Here is a 20,733-nt window from a genome sequence, read left to right as displayed (position 1 = left end):
ACCACATTTCTAACAATCAACTGTTGTGTAGGTAATTATGAGAAAGTTAATTCTCTGGCAACTATATTGTTATTGTAACCAGAGACTGGAAAAAACCTCTGGGATGACGTTATTGACTCGTCTTAATAAGACCCGTCGGGCACCACAACAGATGCAGATTCTGCACCCTTACATGGCTGTGTGATATTTCATGTTTGAGACCATGGAGGGGGACGCTGCTGCGTCTTTCTGACAATAATGTTTTCTACCAGTATTATGATCTGTGGATGTTAACAGTGTTGGGAATTCAAAGGTTGAAATTATTTTTAAGATAATTAAAAGAGAGCTGTGCTTCAAGCAGGCTTTCCACCGTTGCATAGCAACACCTAGAAATTTATGTACGTGCTTCCCCAGCAGCTGTTGGGTGAGAAGTGAAGGTGCTGCAGGTCACCAATGATATGTTTGCAAACAAGAAATACATCATATTAGCTTCCCCTAATGTTTTAAGTGTCCATATGTGCATGGATGTGATAAGCAGCTGTTTGCTGAGATAAGCAGATTCTACAGGTCACCAAACAAGAAATACATCCAATTAGCATTTCCTAATGTTCTGATGTGTCCAGTTGTGCATCAATATGACAAAATACCTTTCACTCCATCTGCCAGCGTGAGTATGAAAACATTCTCATCCTACCTTTGTGGTTGAATAGCCCCTCCATCTCCATGGAGGACCTGGAGTGAGCGATGCAGAGCATGGAGCAGGGTACGATGCCTTCCTGGGCTGGAGAGCGGTCGGTGGTCCGCACCAGGCACCAGTCCGGTTTGTCGTGGAGTCGCTCCAGAACCTCCACAGTCTGGCCTCGCCGCACCGTCAGCTCCCCACTGCTGCCACCATTACTGGCCACAAAGTCATGGCTCACCATCGTCAACTCACAGCCACCGGACAGCTGAAATGGAAGAAAGATGTCTATGAAAACCTATTGATGATTATATGTTAACAAATGCTGATATTTTACTGTTCACACGTTTGCACAAAGCATGAATGCAGTTTCCAAATGAGTATCTGTGAGACAGTATTCCATCCAACAAGTCATAAAACAGAATAATGTGAAACTGAATACACTAAGCATGTGTGCGGTGATAAACTGTGATTCTTGCTAAATTGACAAAGGAGGAATGAGAATCCTCTTTAGTTAATGTTAATGCGCATGTCATCCAGTCAATACTGATTATGATCTCTCTATAGATTGTACATTTAAAATGTTTGTTTTTCCTCTTGAATTTTTTGATTTCATTCATCCGTGGTGAAATGTAACTAAGTATATTATTAAGTATTGTACTTAAGTTCAAATTTGAGGTACTTCTACTTTACTACTCTTGTCAGTATATTTTTAGTAATGTTACTTAGGTAAAGGATCCAGATACTTCCTTCACCACTGTCATTCAATAATATAACTTCTGACATCTCTAAATGGAATGAAAGCAATTATTCCCACATTACATCCTTTGATAACAGCACAGGTACTCCAGCAGCACTGTAAAGTCAAAGTGTGAATGCAACGATGATCAGTGAATCATTCTAGCACAAAACATCACTCTGACGATCTGACTCCGATCATTTAAGTGTCTATGAAAAGGAAGGCACATTAGACAGAGGGTGGAATTAGTCACTGGTTGTTCTCAAAGGTATTTCTGTTCAACACGTAAAATGCAGCTGCTTGTTGCCATTAGGGCTCGCAAACAGCCAGTGCTCTGTGCTCGCAGGTGAAATATATATACAGTAACAGTACACCAGAGGGTGCACGCATTTTCTACAAATATTGCAAATCACATTATTTGCAACATACCCTTTGATAGTGTGGCAAAGCCAGAGAGCTGAGGAGTTGAGAAACGGGATGTGAGATCCTGTCCTCCAGCTTCTGCATTGTTTTCCACTCCCTCATTGCGAGATAAGTTCCAAAGAGCAAGACAACTCTACAGCAGTCTGATTTCTACAGCAATCCACTGAAAATGTCCTAAGTCACAACGAGAAGTTGCTCACTAAGCACAAGCTGTCTGGACAATGGTACAATTGATTTAACTTGTTATGGAATATTTTATATGGAAAACAGCCCCAGATAATTACAATCCTGATCCATCATAACATCACAAGGCCAGAAGAAAGGTTGCTGCTCTCCGCTGTTACGATCAACAGCACTCCTCTGTGGGTTCTTACAATCAGACTATTGAAGCTTAAATGATTCCCTGTTGCGTGTCTCTTCCCCCGGAGTGGAGCGCTTAATCCATCCGTGTCTTTAAACAAGTCTTGCCACAGTTTAGCTCACTGAAGTCCACTGATTAACAAAGAACAATCCAGAAAAAACACAGAATATTGCCCAAATATTTCTATGTTTGAAGCAAAGTGTGAGATCGATAGCGGCAAGGACTTAAAACCCTGCTCTCCTGTCTGGCATACAGACGAGCATCCTCTGTGAAGAGAGCGTGGGAGGCTGAAGCTGCTGACACACAAGTCAGTCTCTAAAGCACAAGGACACACACACATTAACACAAACACACCACTGTCACTGTCTCTTGAATGAGAGGTCTCACAGAGAGTTCTCACAGAGAGAGAGATAGAGAGAGGCATTCAAAAAGGGAGATTGAAATGCACCATTTACATTTGCATGTGTTATTGTGTGTTTTGAATGTTAAAGCTTGTGAGTATGTCCTTAATTGAAGGGAACACACACACACACACACACACACACACACACACACACACACACACACACACAATACTCACCTCCTCAGCCTCACCTTTAATTTGGTTTCACGCTACATGAAACAACCACAGAGCTGAGCTTTGTGCTAACAGTGAACTAGTGACAGTGAACACGCTAAGCTAATTTTCCCTTTTTCCTGATTACAGCAGAAGAGCTGAGGAAAAGTGTGAAAATAATGACCACATGTAAGAGTCCACTGCTACAGTTTATAATTAGTATGACATAAAAGTACGGAAATAATTGTTTATCTATGTGAGTATGTGTATGTGTATGTGTATGTGTTAGCTTTATAGTTGCTCATACTGAGCGTAGGAGGACATGCCTTCTGTGGTGCTATTACCAGATACAACTACAGCCGACTGTCCATGTTCTCAGTGAGCAAAGACTCTCTCTCTCTTTCTCTCTCTTGCTCACACACACAAACACACACTGCTGTAAAGCTCTGTCAGATGGACGGTTTCTTCCTCCTAACACACTCAAACACTTTCACAGGAAACAACTTGAGGAGAGTTCACTGCATCTAATCAGGTTGCAGCTTCGGATGTGTGATGGCATGATATGGACCCCTGACAGATTAGCTACATACTGACTGAATGAACTGAAGAGTGTGGTATGTCAAGGGAAATGGAAGAAATAAGTGCTGCCCAGTACATTTTGGGGCTGAAGAATGCCATGAAGAAATGTGTGTGTGTTTGGGTGTGTGGTCCTACCTTATCACTGTCCAGTGTGTTCTGGGATGTACGTGATGCGATGGAGATGGTATCCGGTTGGCTGCTGGCATCTCCCTGGCTGTCCAGCTCCTCTCCGTCCCTGCAAGAAATATTACTGCCATTATATGATTACAATTATTAATAATCATTATAATTTATAGATCTATTACCGTAAACATTCGTTATTGAGTTAATATTCTGAACCAGCAGTAGTGTAGTGTCACTTTAGTTTTCTCCAGTATGTTCAATGGTTGATTAAAGCTGTGCCTGGCTTGCAGTGTTTTAATAGTCATTATAGGAAAGTTGAGTGAAATTGTTTTTTTTTTAATCTATTACTGTATTTCATTTTTAAATATTTGTTGCATAGAAAAAAAAATACTTTTTTGTATCCTAATTTTATGATGGCTAATATTATAGTTAAACTCATTCACAACAATAACTTAAGTTCAGAACAATGCACTGTGAGCTTACCGTCTGCCTTTATGTTTAGCTGTGGTGGCTTTAGGAATGTGGATGGGCTCCTTCAGAGCTCCACGCAGGTGGACAGTTCGCTCCTGGATGACCTCCCGAATGTGTTTGATCCAGTCCTGCTTGTTCTCAATACTTGAAGCCTTGACACAACACATGTTTGGGTCAGACAGCAGTTAGATTTACAGGTTTGAGTATGCACATGTGTTATGTCAGCATGTAGCCAGGTTTCATTTCCCTTCCCTTCTCATATACAGACACAGACAATACATTACATCAACAAAATTCAAGAGATGTGAATAGCGGGAAAAAATAAAAGCCCTGTTCGCTTTATCTGAATGAATTCAGGTGCTTTTTTATGCACTGGTCAGTTTTGAGAGTGTGGTTTATTTTGCTTCACTCATACTAGTGGGAGGAAAACATGCAAACTAAACATGTAGGTATTTAATTGCATCTTCAGATTCATTTATACTGTATGTCAACAAAATTAAACAAGAATGTTGAATTTCTGTTCTGGAAATGTATGCAGATCATAAGGCTCATTTGCATATTTAAACATACAATTTCAGAAAACACCTCATACAAAATGTACCGGTAATCATTTTAGTGTAAGTTATAACTGGGAAAGATTCATGGTGATATCTATTAGTTAAAAGTTTTACCCTATTCACCTGGAGTGTCTCGCCTTAATTGTAGGCGCAAAGCCCATCAGGTTTAATTTAGCAATTATATAGTTCTGTCTGTTCCCACATGAGTGCTTTGATCCCTGCAACCTTATACTTGAGTCACACATCCATATTCAGACACAATGTGAAATGACGACAACTGTGTCTCCTTAACACCACTTAGGATTCCACAGAAAGATGCTTATTGCCGGCTTCGTGCTTATTTACGTCACTGAACCAATGCAACACTGTATTTAGCATATGACTACGCTCGTCCGTGTCCTCTCTTCCTCCTTCACTTAGCAACTAGCAGCATCAAGGCTGCAGTGGCACTGTGTTGCATAAGACACAGATTAAGATGGTCATCAGAAGTTATGTGAAAGACAGATAACTGTACAGCACATATTCTCACATAGTAACACAGTTTCTGTTGTCTCTCTGTCAGTCTTAAAAAACGAAACACATTTACACACACACCATGCATAAAACATTGCTTCTGACTCACTGTGTGAGAACTACCAAGTTGCTTGTGAGTTTGGATTATGATCCGTCAACTGCTATGCTAATGTTTCTGTGTTATGAGTGGATAAGGAGCAGAAAGTAACATTCCACCCCCCTACAGGGAGGGGACTTTCATGACTGAACACAGGGGAGTATGTAGGATTTAGTGGAGGTAGACTACAGTCATGGAGTGACTTTTCTCTTTTATGTGTGAACAACTTGACCGCTCCTGCAGAAGCGGAATCATATGTCTATTTTACACTTAGTACACTGCCAGAAGTGGAAGTCAAGCTCCCAAGAAGCAAAAAGATTTTGGTTCTAAGTTCAAACGTTGTATCAGACACAGTTGTAAACTATTTTAAAGAAGGAAAAGCTGTTCATTCAAATTTACATTGTTAACACAAATATAACTGCGGTGACCAAACATCAACCCTTCACAATTAATCTCAACATACCTTGAGGACGATCTTGTTGTCCGAGGTCGGGGTTCTGCCCACCCACAGGGCAAACTTACAAGGATCTCCCTCCACATGTTCTGTCACTCCAAGCTCTGAGGTCTGCGGGGTGAATAAACATGTCAGCACATTTACATGATACATAAACTAAAAAATTAAATAATGCAATAATAATTTATAACCAAAATAAGACCCAACTGCCAAACAACTAAGGATCAATCCTTAACCTAACAGGGTCTAAAGTTCACACTTGAAGCTTGAATTTATATTTCAAAATGTTGATTTGACCCAGAAAAACCTGATATGACCAAACTATAAAGACTGGTATATAATATCATCATGTGATGAGTTTGTGGTTTTAACATTAGAGCAATTTGTCAATAGCTTCCTAGCATCATTCATAGATAGCCCCAGTAAGTTTCAGACCTTCTTAATTGATTCCGATCAAACATTACATCACTTACAAAGAGCTTGCTCTTGTACAGGTACTTGCTGCGCCCGTTGGAGTCTTTGACTTCTTTGCTGAAGACCAGGGACATCTCGAAGAGGAAGAGGTGTCGGTCGCGACCCTTCCGGATCAGAGTCTTGGGGTCCCATACCTGGAAGGAATCCTGAAGTATCAACTCTCCCTGGGAGTCGATGTTCCCATCAAACCCTGAGGTAGTGAAGACAAATAATAGCCATTAAGAAGTGTTTGCATGCATGTACAGTTTGTACAAACATGTTCGTGGGTGGCAAATGGATGTAGGTTGAATAAAGTTACTGCTGACTCACAGCTGAGTAATTTGTGCAGAATGCGAATGACGAGATGATACTCACAAAAGCGATTAATAGGAAACATCAAACACTCGGAACACACTCAGTGAGCAGTTGTACAGGTGACATGAAAAAACATGAAGGCATGTGCGTGTTTATACCCACCATCCAACATAGAGAGGTGCATGGCATCATTGGCTCTCTTGGGGACACTGAGCATGACTTCAAGACCATCCTTTATCTCCCCTTTACCCTCCTCACAGCATGTCAACAACTCCTACAACAGAATAATACAAACAGAGGTAAATAACCCACTCATGATTTTGTTTAAGGATTAGGTTCCTACAGTGCCTGCAATAAGTGAGTAATGCTACGCCAGATATCCCTCCTTTTCCATTTATTTTAAAGCATGCTGTACCTTCAGAAGGAGCTGGTATTTGGTGATTCTCTGGACTGGTTTGATCAGGTAGGAGGAGATGGAGTTGGCCAGGCGATGTCTTTGCTGGATTTCCTGCAAATCAAAAAGGGGGAAACAAGACACATGTCTTACAAAAGCAAAAAAATCCTAACTTTAAAATCCCAATTTAGCAGTATTAGTAGTTACTTACATCAAAATAGGGTCCTGCATGTTCCAAGATGAGCTGAGTGGAGTCGGGCTTGTTCTTACAGTAGTTCACATACATTTGGAACTTATCAGCCTAAGCAGGGGAAATAACACCATTACTTTAAATCACAATTCATCAAAAGTCTTGGATGCAAAACAACCACTTCACAATTTGAAATATTCAATAGGTTTAGTGTAACCTTAGTAACCTTTAGTGTATTGTACATGTTTTGTTTTTTATACTTAATATGGACCTAGTCATTTAGAGAAATAAGCTGATGAATACAGAACACATTCAAACAAAACTGGTATAATTTTGTAATTTGAGGGGTAAAGGTATAATAACAGATGAGGAACACAAATTCAAACTACAAGTCACAACTTGTAGATCTCTTACCCAAGTCACAAAACAATGGCCGACATCCTCTGGAAGCTGCTCATACTTCTCCAACTCCTTCAGGAAGATACTGTACAGAGACAGAACGATTTAAAGGGGGAACAATCAGAAGCTGAGGAACTCATTTTGTAAATTCAATGCTTCTTCAAAAAAAAGAGTTCAACTTGAAATGTATAATCCAAAACTAAATAAGCAGATGTTGATGGTAAAGAATATAGAATGGTGCAGATCACTGCTCTACTGACTTGTGATGAAACTCATAGAGGTCTTGCATGTTCCCAAAGATGATGTGTTCCTTGTTGACAATACCAGGTGGAATCTCCTCCACCCCGCTGGTCATCTCCCACAGGTACGTCTGCACAAACACATGCACAATACCTATGATTCTCTCTGCAACAACTCATCTGATCATTACTATACATATTTATTTATTTTATTTTCATCTTTAACTTTGTTTATTGTGTGTTTTGTCTCTTTTTTGGGAAACAGATTACACACAAAAAACAAGTCTAGGGAGTAAGGCGGCAACTAGCAATTATTTTCGTTATCGATTCATTTGACGATTACTTTCTCAATTAATAGTTTAGTCTTTATAAAATGTCAGAAACTTGTTTAAAATGTCCATCCAACTTTCTAAAAAGTCCAAGGTGAAGTCTTGAAATGTCTTGTTTTGTACATCCAAAAACCAAAGACACTCACTTTAATATAATATAAAACATCATGAAATCTCCATATATGACAACAAATGCATTACATATCTCAATTATTATAATTTTTTGTATTATGAGTAACCCACTGAAATATCTAAAGAAAAAGTGTAGCTAATTGGAAAAGTAAAATGTAACCAATTTCAAAAGAACATATTAATGCAATATAAGAACGAAAGAAAAAACTAAGATAATGACACAGTGGGGGCAATTAGGATGATTAAATTATTAATGCCTAAACAGTCAATTTACTACGAGTAAGAAAACACCTAATTGTGAAAAAAAATTGTAATGTTAAATACTGATGTCTGTGTGTTTGCTACAATACTTACATCCATACATTCCCGTAGGTCTCTGACGTAAGTTTTCTCTGTTTGAATCAGCTCGGCCATTATAAATCTGAAAAGACACGATCATTGGGAAAGGAGACACTGATGAACATGGTGCTGTAGTTGACCAAATATAAATAAAAGAAGCGTATGGTGAAGACTATATGTAAAAAATAAAACAAAAATGTTGAGCATTTAAAAAGGTAAAGAATTTCACTCTGCTTTACAGTTTCTACATCCTCTGTAACTACTGCGGTAGCACTGTTGGCTTATGCGGATGCATTATACTGTATATGGACTTATATTATATATCTTATTTATATATGCACTTTCCCATGCTCTGCCTCATACATTTCTGCTGTAATAGGCTTGTGAACATATGGACTGTAATTTACAGGCTGTTCAGGCTCCCTGCTGTACAAATGTCCCCCGCGAAAAACATTTAAAACAAATGAACAAAGATGTTCTATACATCATACATATGTCAGGAACAATGTACACCGTTTTGATAAATGCTCATAAAAGGCACATTACTGCTTTGTCTCCTCTTACATGCACAATAAATTCCATCTCCATTTGTTCACACACTTGATTGAATTAATTTCAGTGTTCACTAGGATGTGCTCGTGTTCTCTGGGTCATTAAACTCCACATTATCATTCACCCAAACAATTTGAAATGAAAGCCTGGACGCAGCTATAGAAAAAATAATCTGACCGAAAATGAATATGCTTTCATATGTTTGCAGGGAATTACTAAATTATTAATTGAGGCCTTTTTCCAGGCACGTGTAGGAAACCTGTGATGCTGAACATCAGGTGGCGAACAGGAGAGAGTGTGCCAGGGTAATGTCTGTAGCACTTACTCTTTCCTTCGTGCTGACTTCCTCTTCTCCTCGTTGAGTTCATGGGCAGCATCCCTCAACTTGACCTCTAACCCTGGAGCACTGGCTGGAATGATGTCCAGTTGCAGCTCTTTACTCTGAAAAGGAGACAGTGGCTTTTATGTTGTACATGACAGGCATGGTGATCATTCACTTATCAACACTCCCATGTGTGATGCATGTGCTTTCTCTTAGCACCAGTTCATTAAAATGAACTGCTGGGGATGTAGTTTAAATAGGGACATGAGTGACAACAGCTGAAATTCGACAGACTCCAATATCCATCTACATCTGACCACCTGGTGCAAGGGCCTACACTTCAAACTACAATATGATTAAAGCCAGGGGTAGTTTAGATAATTAAATGCATCACATTAAAGATGATTTTGTTTTAATCCCCAACTATGACCTGTGTCAGACATGGACAGTATCAACGGCTGTATCCCTCCATGCTCTCATGATAGAGCATCAACTCAAGGTTTTAGGGTAAAGTATATGAATAGAGTTCGTCAGAGCACACATATCTGTTTTCTTCTTTCTATTGTGTCAATGGTGTTCACTCACAGCCTTGTTGGAGTCGGAAGAAATGCCGAGTGCTGTTTCCAAGCAGGTTCGATATTTGTCCATGCGGAGAGAGAAGTCCCTGTAGCGCTTGTCCACTGAGGACACCCATTTCTTTATCTCCAGGGCATGGGCGTGGCCCTTGTCACAAAACCCATCCGCCAGCTGGATCAACAGCTTTACCCGCTCTTTGGTTTGCTGTCAATAGAGAGACATTTAGGGAGGGGATAGAGAGAAAAGAGAGGTGGCCGCAGAGAGCCAGTGCCGGTGGAGGAAAGGTAGATAAGAGAGGGAGAGAAAGAGAGAGTTAGGAATCAGTGTGTTGCTTGATGGACACAATAGCTTGTTCTCTAACACAATAACAGTGACAAAGCAATGAGGAAAGGGGACAATACACTGCCCTGGGAATGGGCCTCACAGAAGAGCGCAGGGCTTTGTAAACACACACAACACAACAAAAAGAGCAGCACAAATACACACATAGTCTCTATCTTTCCCATCTTTGGTTACACAGTAATAGATTACCAAATAAACATAAACACACACACAAACAGACCTTCGCTGTGATCTGAAAGTCTTCATGCTCTTTTAGCAGCTCCTGTGTGTGATGAATGCTGGATCCGGTGGATGTGTGTGTGGACAGGTAAAACTCCCCGGTGTCATGGATCCACTCCAGGGCCTGTGGACACAACCAATCACAAGTGAGTACATTTACACGGCAGGGACTTTAGTTACACAATTTATCGTCTTATTAACTATCCAAATCTGAAGACCCGGTACAAGCTGATATACTTGAGCCTTTTATTACTACAATACAATTAAAGCCAAGGGGTAGTTTGTATACATAAACTCAACATCCTCCCCTTCATCCTCTCCTATCTAGTGGGACATTTGTTTGCATTTGAACTGATCAGGGTTTTATATGTATTTTCTACTGTACAGTTGAAGAATCCCAATATATTATAGACATATGATGTCCCCAATCACATTCATGGTAATTCAGGATTAGGAAATGTGACAGCCATAATCTTAAAAACAATATGATATAGGAAATATAGCTTTAACAATCCGTTGCCAATTATTAATAATGTAACCTCATACATTTCTAGCATTCAGTTTCTAAAGGTCCTACTTACAGTATTTGCTTATATTATTTAATGTCTGTATACTTTATAACTGGGCCTGCAGGCCCTGACCAGCAGTGACAGAACTGGTCCAGTCAAACTGTGACACCAGAAAGCATTTTGGCCCTGGGGATAAAACCTGGATCGCCCTAGAATAGCCATGTCCTAGAAATATCTATGATGTCATCTGATTTTATTGGCTAAGCGCATTGCTGTGTCCCTGCGCTGTGCTATCCAAACACCACAAGAGGGAGCAAAGCATCTGTATTTAAACAGCCTTAGACCTGGTACACAAGGACGTAGTTAAGAGCTTAAGTGCCACAGATGCTTCAGCTTCTTAAATTCTGTTGAGTGTGAAGATATGTAGGCTGCTACTGAAAACAGTAAAAAACTAAATATGTCCATATCATAGGTCCTTGTATCTTTGATCGGAGACTTGTTTTACTGAGAAGTATTGTGTGTTCTTGTGACTTAACCTATCGTCCTAGCTCAGATCTCTTATTCTTCTAAAACACAGAAAACTTTACAATAACATTGCCAGTGGTTGACATGTTCAGTACTGCCAGAGGGGTAAAAAAAACCTGGGTGGTTGGAGACTTATGTTTGGCAATGCTGTGTAATAAACATAGTGTTTGAATGTACTGGGCCACATAATGATAGCCATTGTTGCAAAGGTCTGCCAGCTTACATCATTTCCAGTATATTTGAAATGAACCATTACTAACAAAAACAGACAGCTTCATTTAAAAAGAGACGAATCAAGATGCAAGTTGCAGCTGTACGATAACTGAGAAATGTCAACTTGCAGACGTAAGTTCAAATACAAACAGGGGCCAAACATCTAACAGGGAAGAGGCTTACTTCTACCCACTCTGTCTGTAGTGAATCGAATGACACGATGTACCGATCTGTTCAGCCTTTTCTCTAAATTGTGCTTTTTGCAAGTGCACACAACAAACTGTACAGTACACAATATACAGTGCAGTACACAATATACAGTGCAGTACACGATATACAGTGCAGTACACATTATACAGTGCAGTACACGACACACAGTGCAGTACACAATATACAGTGCAGTACACGATATACAGTGCAGTACACAATATACAGTGCAGTACACATTATACAGTGCAGTACACGACACACAGTGCAGTACACAATATACAGTGCAGTACACGATATACAGTGCAGTACTCAATATACAGTGCAGTACACGACACACAGTGCAGTACACGATATACAGTGCAGTACTCAATATACAGTGCATTACACAATATACAGTGCAGTACTCAATATACAGTGCATTACACAATATACAGTGCATTACACAATATACAGTGCAGTACTCAATATACAGTGCATTACACAATATACAGTGCATTACACAATATACAGTGCAGTACACAACATACAGTGCAGTACACAACAAACAGTGCAGTACACAACATACAGTGCAGTACACAACATACAGTGCAGTACACAACAAACAGTGCAGTACACAACATACAGTGCAGTACACAACATACAGTGCAGTACACAACAAACAGTGCAGTACACAACATATAGTGCATTACACAATCACAAAGACACACCTGTTTGGCGCTGCGTTCAAACACCACATATTGCTGGCACTGGTCCAGCCTCCGCTTCCTCATGGTCCAGAAATGGAGCACTCTGTTCTCTCTCTGCAGCAACTCATTTAAGATATCTGATGAAACAACACAAAATACATTTATTCAAGTTGTTTTTTACTCTACGTCAGCATTTTACAGGAACATAACGAACACCTGAATTTATAATTCTGTGAATAAATTAAGAAACTGTAGATGGAAAAAGTTAAATAAGCTACTAACTTGATAAATATATGTTTAATGATGCAGACAAAGATAAAGATGATTATTGACCCATTTACTTACTCTTAACCTGAGTCTCTGGAGCTTTGACGTGGGACAACATGCCAGGCATGTTGACACTGTTCCTGTGCAGGTACTTCAAGAAGACATCAGCATTACGCCTGGCTAACGTACAGGCCTGTACGTGAGCAGAATGAGATCAAATGTCACTTACAGGGTCATTAGTAGTATCCTTTTGACTCGTAAAATATTGCAAATAATCTTAGAATCACACAAATAACAAGTGATTAGACATGTCATTTTCTTAAATATAAATTAAAATAACTTATTCTTGCTCACCTTGAGGAAGGCCTCTTTCTGTTCCAGATGTTTGCTGATCATGGGAGTGACGTGATCCGACTCGCAGTTCGGGCCCAGTTTATCAGCACCACCACACCAGTCTTCTTCTCTCTTATACTCCTGCTCCAGGCTTTCTAACACACTGCACACCTGACACAGATGATACAGTACATGAAACCACTGAGCATCTCCTTCTCCAGACTTCCAAACAACCTGCAAAACTGCACATCCTTAAGAGCATTTTTTTTAAACCTGGTACGTGCTTTCCATGTCTAATAACAAAAGGAGAGTGGAATTCCTATTATCTTTTTTTGTGTCTTTCACTCAAACTCTCTCCTGTTCAAGATTACCTGTTCAGAGGTCTTGTAGAAGGCCACAGAAGCATTAACCAGCTTCAGTCGGTCCTCCATCTTCAGCATCAGCTGCTGCCAGTGGTCTGCCACCTTCAAGTCAAACAAAGAAAATACACTTTACCACTTGCAGCCTTAAAAGAGCAACCACACTACCTACATTATTATTCATGTTTTCTTTGAGAGATGTATACAATTGTAAGAGAGAAATACCTTTTCGGCACAGTCTCTGATCATATCCATGTCGTAGTGGTTTGCCTGGAGTAAGGCCTCAGCCTTTTGCTGTACCTGCAGCGCACTCTGATGGGTTTTCTGCATGGGGGATAATAAGGGTGAGACACAAAAACAACAATGAAATTCTAGAGTTATATGAATCTCTATATCACAATGATTGCTTTGAAAATACAACCCCATCTCCTGTTGGACCCTGCAGGGCCGTTTGGTGAAGGGTGGAGGCTAAATAAATAAAAGTAGTGCGTGATTATAGCTGTGTCATAACAGTTGTCCTGGAGTAAGCTTTCTGCAGAGGAAATGAGATAGGGAGGTAAGAAATGACAGTATCTGGGGATTTTTGTGTCATAGCGGTTAGCCTGAGAATGAGGCTTTTACTCCTCGCTAGACATTAAAGGGAAGGAAATAAAGGAAGATAGAGAGGCTTCCTGCCCCCTTTGGTCATTTCTGCAGCACCTGCTGGGTACTGTCAAGGAGGACATTTCCATATCACTTACTCTTTTCCCACCACGTGGGAACCATTGCGGGTTTCAGGGACTACATTTATGGCATGCTTGTTAAAATTCAAGTCTCACACAAGCAATAATCATAAACACAGCTTTCGTCTGAGTGTGCATCTTTGTGTGTGTGTGTGTGTGTGTGTGTGTGTGTGTGTGTGTGTGTGTGTGTGTGTGTGTGTGTGTATGTGAGCTCTGTAGAAGTAGGTCAGGTACAGGCCTGCATTAAAATGAACCAGGATCAACAGAGTTCAAAGGAAATACACCCTGCATAATCAGTAGTAAAGTAAAAAAGTAAATAAAGACGAAAGGTAAGCAGAGAGAGAAGAAAAAGAGAGGTAGAGATATTAGTTATTTATAATTCTATTTCACATGTGACTTGTGTTGAGAAGGGGAGGCGGTGGAGATTCATATGAACCTGAGAGGACTTTTAGAAAGGCAAACGGTTGAAGGATGAAGGGCAACAGAGCAGAGGAGATGCAGAAGTGATAAAAGATGAGGGGAAAAGGAGATGAAGAACGGAGCATGCCGAGATGAACCAAGACAAACATGATGAAAGGGAAGAAAAGGGATTAAGACATGTATGAGGGAACTGAAAACAAATGGACATCAACATGTTGCTTCTAGATTCTCCATGAATAGAGAGGCTAAAAAGAGAGCAAAAAGAAGAAAATGATATATACATTTTGGTATCTTACCTCTATTGCATGTTGGAATTGTTCATGTTCCTTCTGCAACTGTTCAGCTTCTTGTAAAGAACTGGCTGTGATCAGACCAGCGTTCAGCATGGACTCCCCATTACGGATCCAACCCAGCACCTAAAAAGAAAGAATTTGGTTAGTATGTACTTTCTTTTTAACAGGCTTATTTGTACTACTTATTCTATGAAAATATTGGGAATAAAACTCATTCAAACTCAAAAATGAACCAATCACTTCAAAAAGTTATAAGCTGTTTCCCAAATTTCTCAATCTTCTCTCTCCTCTTTGTTGTCATTTTCTTTTCTCCTTTTTTTCCATCAGCTCTACAACATCTTTCCATTACTTCTCTAACCCGGAAGCATTTCCCTACCTACCTACTCTATCTTATACTTAGTCCCCCCTTGCACACAAAACACAATTTGCTCATAGTTTTGCTGGCCTTAGTTTTAGCCAAAGGGCATGTTAAACACCGTCCGTCAAAGACACCTCCCTCTGTGACTCAGCAAGCACACCTGCTGTGTGGGTGATGGACAGAACTGCAGCAGAAGCTTGGCTATAAAAGTGATGATGCAACACAACTCTGACTCTTGTTTTTCAGGAGCTTCAACAGAGCCTATGTTTCCACTGCACTTGTGATGTCCCGGGGCAGGACAGGTATGAGTGTTAGATGCAGAATATCAGAGGAGTGGTATGTGCACATGACATGATGCATGAACAGCTGCAACATCAGAAATAATGAGTACATACCTGTGTATGATTAATGTGTATGGCATGGCATACCATACACAATATATTACAATATTCTTATTATACCACTACAACTGATGCCACTTTACTGTACTTAAGAGTTATTTCATCGTTGCTCTATCCATGATCCCTTTTCTTAAACTATGCCATTTTTTAACGGCATAAAGAAAGCAGCTCTCACAAGTAACAACATCTTGGGAATTGGGAAATTTGAAGCAAAAAAAGAAAGAAAAGAAAACACACTTTAGCAACTGTAGTGCAGTAGTAATCTCTGGTCAGGATTGAAAGGCCATGATATTTATAAATAAATCAACATGCTACAATTACCAGATTATGGTCGAGTCCAACTTTAGTCTAACAGAGTTGCAATAATTTCCCAGGCTGTAGTGCAAGGGGTATAATAGCCAGGCTTTGTAAGGGAAAGTAAGGCAGAAGCAGTTGAGCTGTATTTTACAATGTTATCTGAGAAATCCACATAATAAACTCATTTGTACAATAGTTTATGATGTTTCCTTGAAGCGGTTTGAATGTATTTACCACTTAAAAACCAGAGGCCAATGCTTTCAACAATTCTGATTTATAAATCACAATCAGCCCCACAGACGCGATTAGATTTCTGTAGCAGTCCATAGCTACAAAGAACTGCATCTATGTGGGTTGATGAGTAAAAATAACACCAGCATCATACTGGCATCACACTGTCAGATCTGTTCATTCAACACAACAGCAGTGTGTCTTCTGAAATGTTTTGCTGCAGTTCTCTCAGGGTATCGTTTTAGGCTCAATTTCTTATCTGCCACCACTTTGTTTCAAATGTCATTAATTTCTTGTGCAAGTTGAAACATAAAGCCTGTTGTTATTTGGCAGCATCACTAAGATAACGCCTAGTTAATAAAATTGTTGCTTTTTGTTTTTCATTGAAACATCAGTAGGCTACATTGCAAACTCAAAAAAACTATTTCTTCCTGTGATTGTATTCATTTACTGATTAAATATTAGGAGAGAATTGCTAGTTGCTTGCTCTTTACTAACACAATAATAAACTAAGAAATTCTATCTATTTCCCTCTCAATCAAGTCAGATACTCTCGGGCTCATTTGTCTGCGTTTCCAACCCTAATTTTCATTTATCTCCTCTCTCTCTTTAAACCTTGGCTGAACATCCTACCCAACTGTTTCACTCAGACTATTCACCAAAGATGTACAGACAGTGAGAGAAAGAGAAAGAAAGAGAAGGGAGAGAGATTGTTGACACGAGATGAGTCATCTACCCATGGTCATGTACAGACACAACATACTGCAGCCTTTTAACACTTCAACACACTCTGCTGTAACCTCATGGTACGCTGTAGCAATACATTGTCAGAATGGCTTTCAACATGTCAGTTTGACCTCAGCATTACAAATAGCCCCAGGTATGTTTATATCTGAAATACGGCACATGTGAGCATTCATATATGAGCACATGTCTGAGCTCTAATTCAACTTCCAACATTTGTTTATCATAAATAAAATATGCTATAAGTATATGTGAGTTAAATACAGGGATTATTTCTTCATAAGTAAAACGCCTAGCTCTTTTTGTAGCTTGCTTTTAAAATCCCACCTACACCTTCCAACCACTGCTTTAAGGCTGTGTTATTGTCTATCCTTGTTAAACTCTTTTGTCCTTTTTTCAAGTACGTACCTGTTTGACTTCAGCCTGCAGATGTCTTAATTGGACACACTGCTCCAGATGTCTCCTGTGCTGCTCTGCTGCCAAGTCCAACTCCTGCTGCTTCTCGTGGAGAAACTCCAGCAAGCCCTGGACCCGTGTGGCCATGTCCACGTCTCTGTCACATAAAAGCTCCACACCTGCAAACAACAGACATTTTATTATGTTACTCATAACAATCCTTATTTTATAAGTCCATTTCTTTTCACATAGTTATTCAATAAATGATCATTAACTTTTACTGACGAGGGTGAATGTGTATTGAATAAAGAGGTATTTTAGCAGTTTTACACACTTATCTGACATAGCTGAATCCATATACTCTATGTGGATTCACAGGCAGAGGTATAACATATGTATTTCATAAATGTATAGATGCGCATCTATAGAATATCAACAGCTGATTGCTACAGATTTTACATTTAAAAAATATTCATAGATGGCATAGACAGCTTACATTTTTAATAACATAAAGATGCAGACTGTGAAATGCTGCTCTTGTGACTAAACAATGTCTGGAAGCCATTTCAGCACAAATCTTTTAAGACAAATTTAGCATAGGCATAATCTGTACTCACATTTAAGTCCTGCATTGTGTGCTAGTCGTGACGCTAGCTGCAAGGCTGGCTCTGGTAAATAAATATTGTCCTGAGGCAAGCTACAGAGGAAGATCTACTACCATCAAGGCCTTTTAGCTAGGCATAGCAGTGTAGCTGTCTGACTGCATATTATCAGCTAGATTTGCAGCCTCATACACTTTCTACATAACATAGATCATTTGGCCAACAATCTTATTTCTGTGCACCCTAGATATGTCTGTGGTGCATTATGTCTGTGGTTTACTGTTACTGTTCCCTCACTCACCAGACGCCTGGACCTCTGTGACATACTGCAGCAACTCTTGTCCCTGGTGGATGACGTCAAAGGTGAGGTTGTTCATAGTAAGCGCCTTGTCTGCATGATGCTGTAGCCTCTGCTCAGCCAGTGTCAGGTCCTCTGTGTCAAATTCACTCATCTGCTGGGACAGTTCCTCGTTCCATGACTCCAGGTCTGAGATGATCTGAGAGGGGTAAGCGAACCGGGACAAAGAGAGTGAGACAGCTGGGTTAAAGAAATGACTAACTAATTCACGAAAATGACTGAGAGACAAGAACACAATTACAAAAACACATTTCTATTTTACAAAACATTTTTGCTTGCATTTGTTACTTAATTTTGGAGAATATATATTATATATATATTATATATTAAAGAATGATATAAAAAACTATGTGACAAAAGTCCCTGACTGAATTCAAGCCCAGGGGCAGGTTGCATGGTGCACATATTAAACTGCTAAGACAACAAGATGCCTTACAAAAGAAATCCACCAGCACAAACACTCTGGACTGTTAAAGAAAGCACATCAAAAGCCATTAAATTTTAATATAATATAATTTTCTGATTAAGATAATTTTTTAATACCAAGTCGGACAGTTTAAGCGCTGTAACCCAACACCCTAAGCTGCCATAATAACGGATAACATATTACACTGGTGATGCATGGCTGGTAAAGCAGATGTCCTGAGATGTCAGTGCTTGTCTCTGACTGCCCACGCACACTGAATCATGATACCAGGGGCACCTTGATCCTGGCACCATGTAGTTCTGTCTCAGGAGGTGTAGTCTACATTTAATTTCAGAATTAACCCCCCTCTTGCTGTGGGGCATATGGAGTTACCTTGAATTGTCAAATAGTGGCAGAGACTTTATTTACACGTGAAGAGAGAATCAGGTCTGTATTTAAGACTAGTAATAGACTTTACTACAAACATGTTTTAATTACAATACAATTGTTTTACCTTTTGTGTAATGTGTAATCTTATTACAGTTGCCCTGTAAATGTAATAATCCCCGTTTTCCTGATTTTCTGTTTGACGTAATACATGCTGGCAGCCAGCACTGCTGTGGGCTGCTGAGAACTCCCTTTCCTGGAAGGTATTAAATCGTAACATCGGCAGGAAGTGTTCGAATAGACTAAAACACTGGCTTTTATCTGGTACCTGGTATTGTGTGAAATCGTATCTGAATGTTAGATTTGATCCTTCGAGATTGACATTTAGAGTACTTTGAACATGAGTCACTAAAGACAAAACTGATCAAATTTCAACATTCATGCTCTCAGCTACGTACATGACATCGGCAAAAGTTTCTAATGGTTTGAACCTAGTGTCGGTCATACATTCAGCTGTTCTGTAACCTTATAAACTAATGTAAAAAAAGTGTCAATTTGAAACGTGTGGAGTTACCATGCCCTGACAACTGGACGACTTTGAGAGTTACATGTAGGCTAAGTAATAGGAATATGTCATGCAGTAGCTCATAATTGTAGTAAAATATGATCTGTGTGCATCAATAAAAAGGAGATGCTTTGGCAGCTGTCCTCTTTAATTCAGACACTGCTATCTTGTACCTTGAAAGACAAGTGAATGGTTTTAGAAGAGGAAATCCAGTGAGTTTCATTATGGGACAGAAAGGACGGGAAAAAAGGGAAATAGTGAGAGAGATGGAGAGAGGGAGAGAGGAGTGTTGATGTTTGCATGTCCGTAATCTTGACTAAGATCAGATAGAAAAGCAATGGTTAATTATTCCTAAATATCTGTATGAGAACATAATCCTCTCAGGCCATTTTCTACTTTACCCGGCTAGAACTAATACAACACCAAGCATGTTACAGTTTGGAGGTTTGATTCATAGTGCACCAACAGTATATAAAACTTTGCAAAGGATGCTATATTTTAGCATGAACAATTAACTGCAGAGTATATGATCATGCTATGAGTTAGGACAAATTCAATGCAAACCGAAAGTTCTACAATTAGTAACAGTGAGATACTGTACAATGTTTCAAACTAAACAAAATGTCAGAAAGTCTTTGTTTTCTGCCTCTTATCATTTCTCTCTTCCACTTGGTTTCTTTGAGTAGGATCAACTGTGCCTTTCTCTAATTCTCATGATGCGGACAATAAAGTCTGAGCCACAGGGAACCAAGTAGCTATTAGCTTTTATTCTCAGGTTTACCTCCAAAACACCAGCTGTCACCAAGCTGCTGTTTCACCATGAACAATTATTCTTTAGGATCCCGTTGTTGGTGCTCGCAGAGAGAAAGTCCCAATGTGTGCGACAACAGTGGGCTTAAAACTCAAGGACAGAATGAATGAAACCACCAATCCCAAAAGGAACAAGAGGTCACTGTGGTTTTTAAGTATTTATAGAATGTCACATGTTATACAAAGGAGGAAGGTAAACCTCTTTTGCAATAAAGAGCACTATTCTCTGTTCACGTAGGAAAGCGTGCTTGACCTGTGACAAGGTACTCCAAGAATTTGGTTTCACGTAAATTCCCCTACTATAAATCA

General features: G+C 39.6%; 1 protein-coding gene across 3 annotated transcripts in view; it reads right to left on the bottom strand.

Moving 5' to 3' along the window:
* The window catches only part of triob (trio Rho guanine nucleotide exchange factor b), a 103,962-nt gene that overhangs the window by 21,337 nt on the left and 61,892 nt on the right, over window positions 1–20,733 (bottom strand). For all 3 annotated transcript variants that reach the window (XM_029450782.1, XM_029450784.1, XM_029450785.1), the window contains exons 16-37: window positions 18,200–18,395; window positions 17,309–17,475; window positions 14,873–14,992; window positions 13,660–13,758; window positions 13,447–13,539; window positions 13,097–13,246; window positions 12,821–12,935; window positions 12,497–12,612; window positions 10,334–10,456; window positions 9,781–9,975; window positions 9,199–9,314; window positions 8,337–8,403; window positions 7,543–7,652; window positions 7,298–7,367; window positions 6,905–6,994; window positions 6,715–6,807; window positions 6,462–6,573; window positions 6,005–6,195; window positions 5,541–5,642; window positions 3,923–4,062; window positions 3,452–3,551; window positions 674–926 (exon numbers count right to left, since the gene is read on the bottom strand). In XM_029450782.1, the coding sequence (XP_029306642.1) occupies window positions 674–926; window positions 3,452–3,551; window positions 3,923–4,062; window positions 5,541–5,642; window positions 6,005–6,195; window positions 6,462–6,573; window positions 6,715–6,807; window positions 6,905–6,994; window positions 7,298–7,367; window positions 7,543–7,652; window positions 8,337–8,403; window positions 9,199–9,314; window positions 9,781–9,975; window positions 10,334–10,456; window positions 12,497–12,612; window positions 12,821–12,935; window positions 13,097–13,246; window positions 13,447–13,539; window positions 13,660–13,758; window positions 14,873–14,992; window positions 17,309–17,475; window positions 18,200–18,395 (2,818 nt within the window). The remainder of the gene's footprint in view (window positions 1–673; window positions 927–3,451; window positions 3,552–3,922; window positions 4,063–5,540; window positions 5,643–6,004; window positions 6,196–6,461; window positions 6,574–6,714; window positions 6,808–6,904; window positions 6,995–7,297; window positions 7,368–7,542; window positions 7,653–8,336; window positions 8,404–9,198; window positions 9,315–9,780; window positions 9,976–10,333; window positions 10,457–12,496; window positions 12,613–12,820; window positions 12,936–13,096; window positions 13,247–13,446; window positions 13,540–13,659; window positions 13,759–14,872; window positions 14,993–17,308; window positions 17,476–18,199; window positions 18,396–20,733) is intronic.

The sequence above is a fragment of the Cottoperca gobio genome, chromosome 16 (assembly GCF_900634415.1).
Source record: "Cottoperca gobio chromosome 16, fCotGob3.1, whole genome shotgun sequence".
Classification (NCBI taxonomy): domain Eukaryota; kingdom Metazoa; phylum Chordata; class Actinopteri; order Perciformes; family Bovichtidae; genus Cottoperca; species Cottoperca gobio.
The sequence above is the reverse complement of the archived record's forward strand: the minus strand, read 5'-3'. Positions and strand labels throughout refer to the sequence as shown.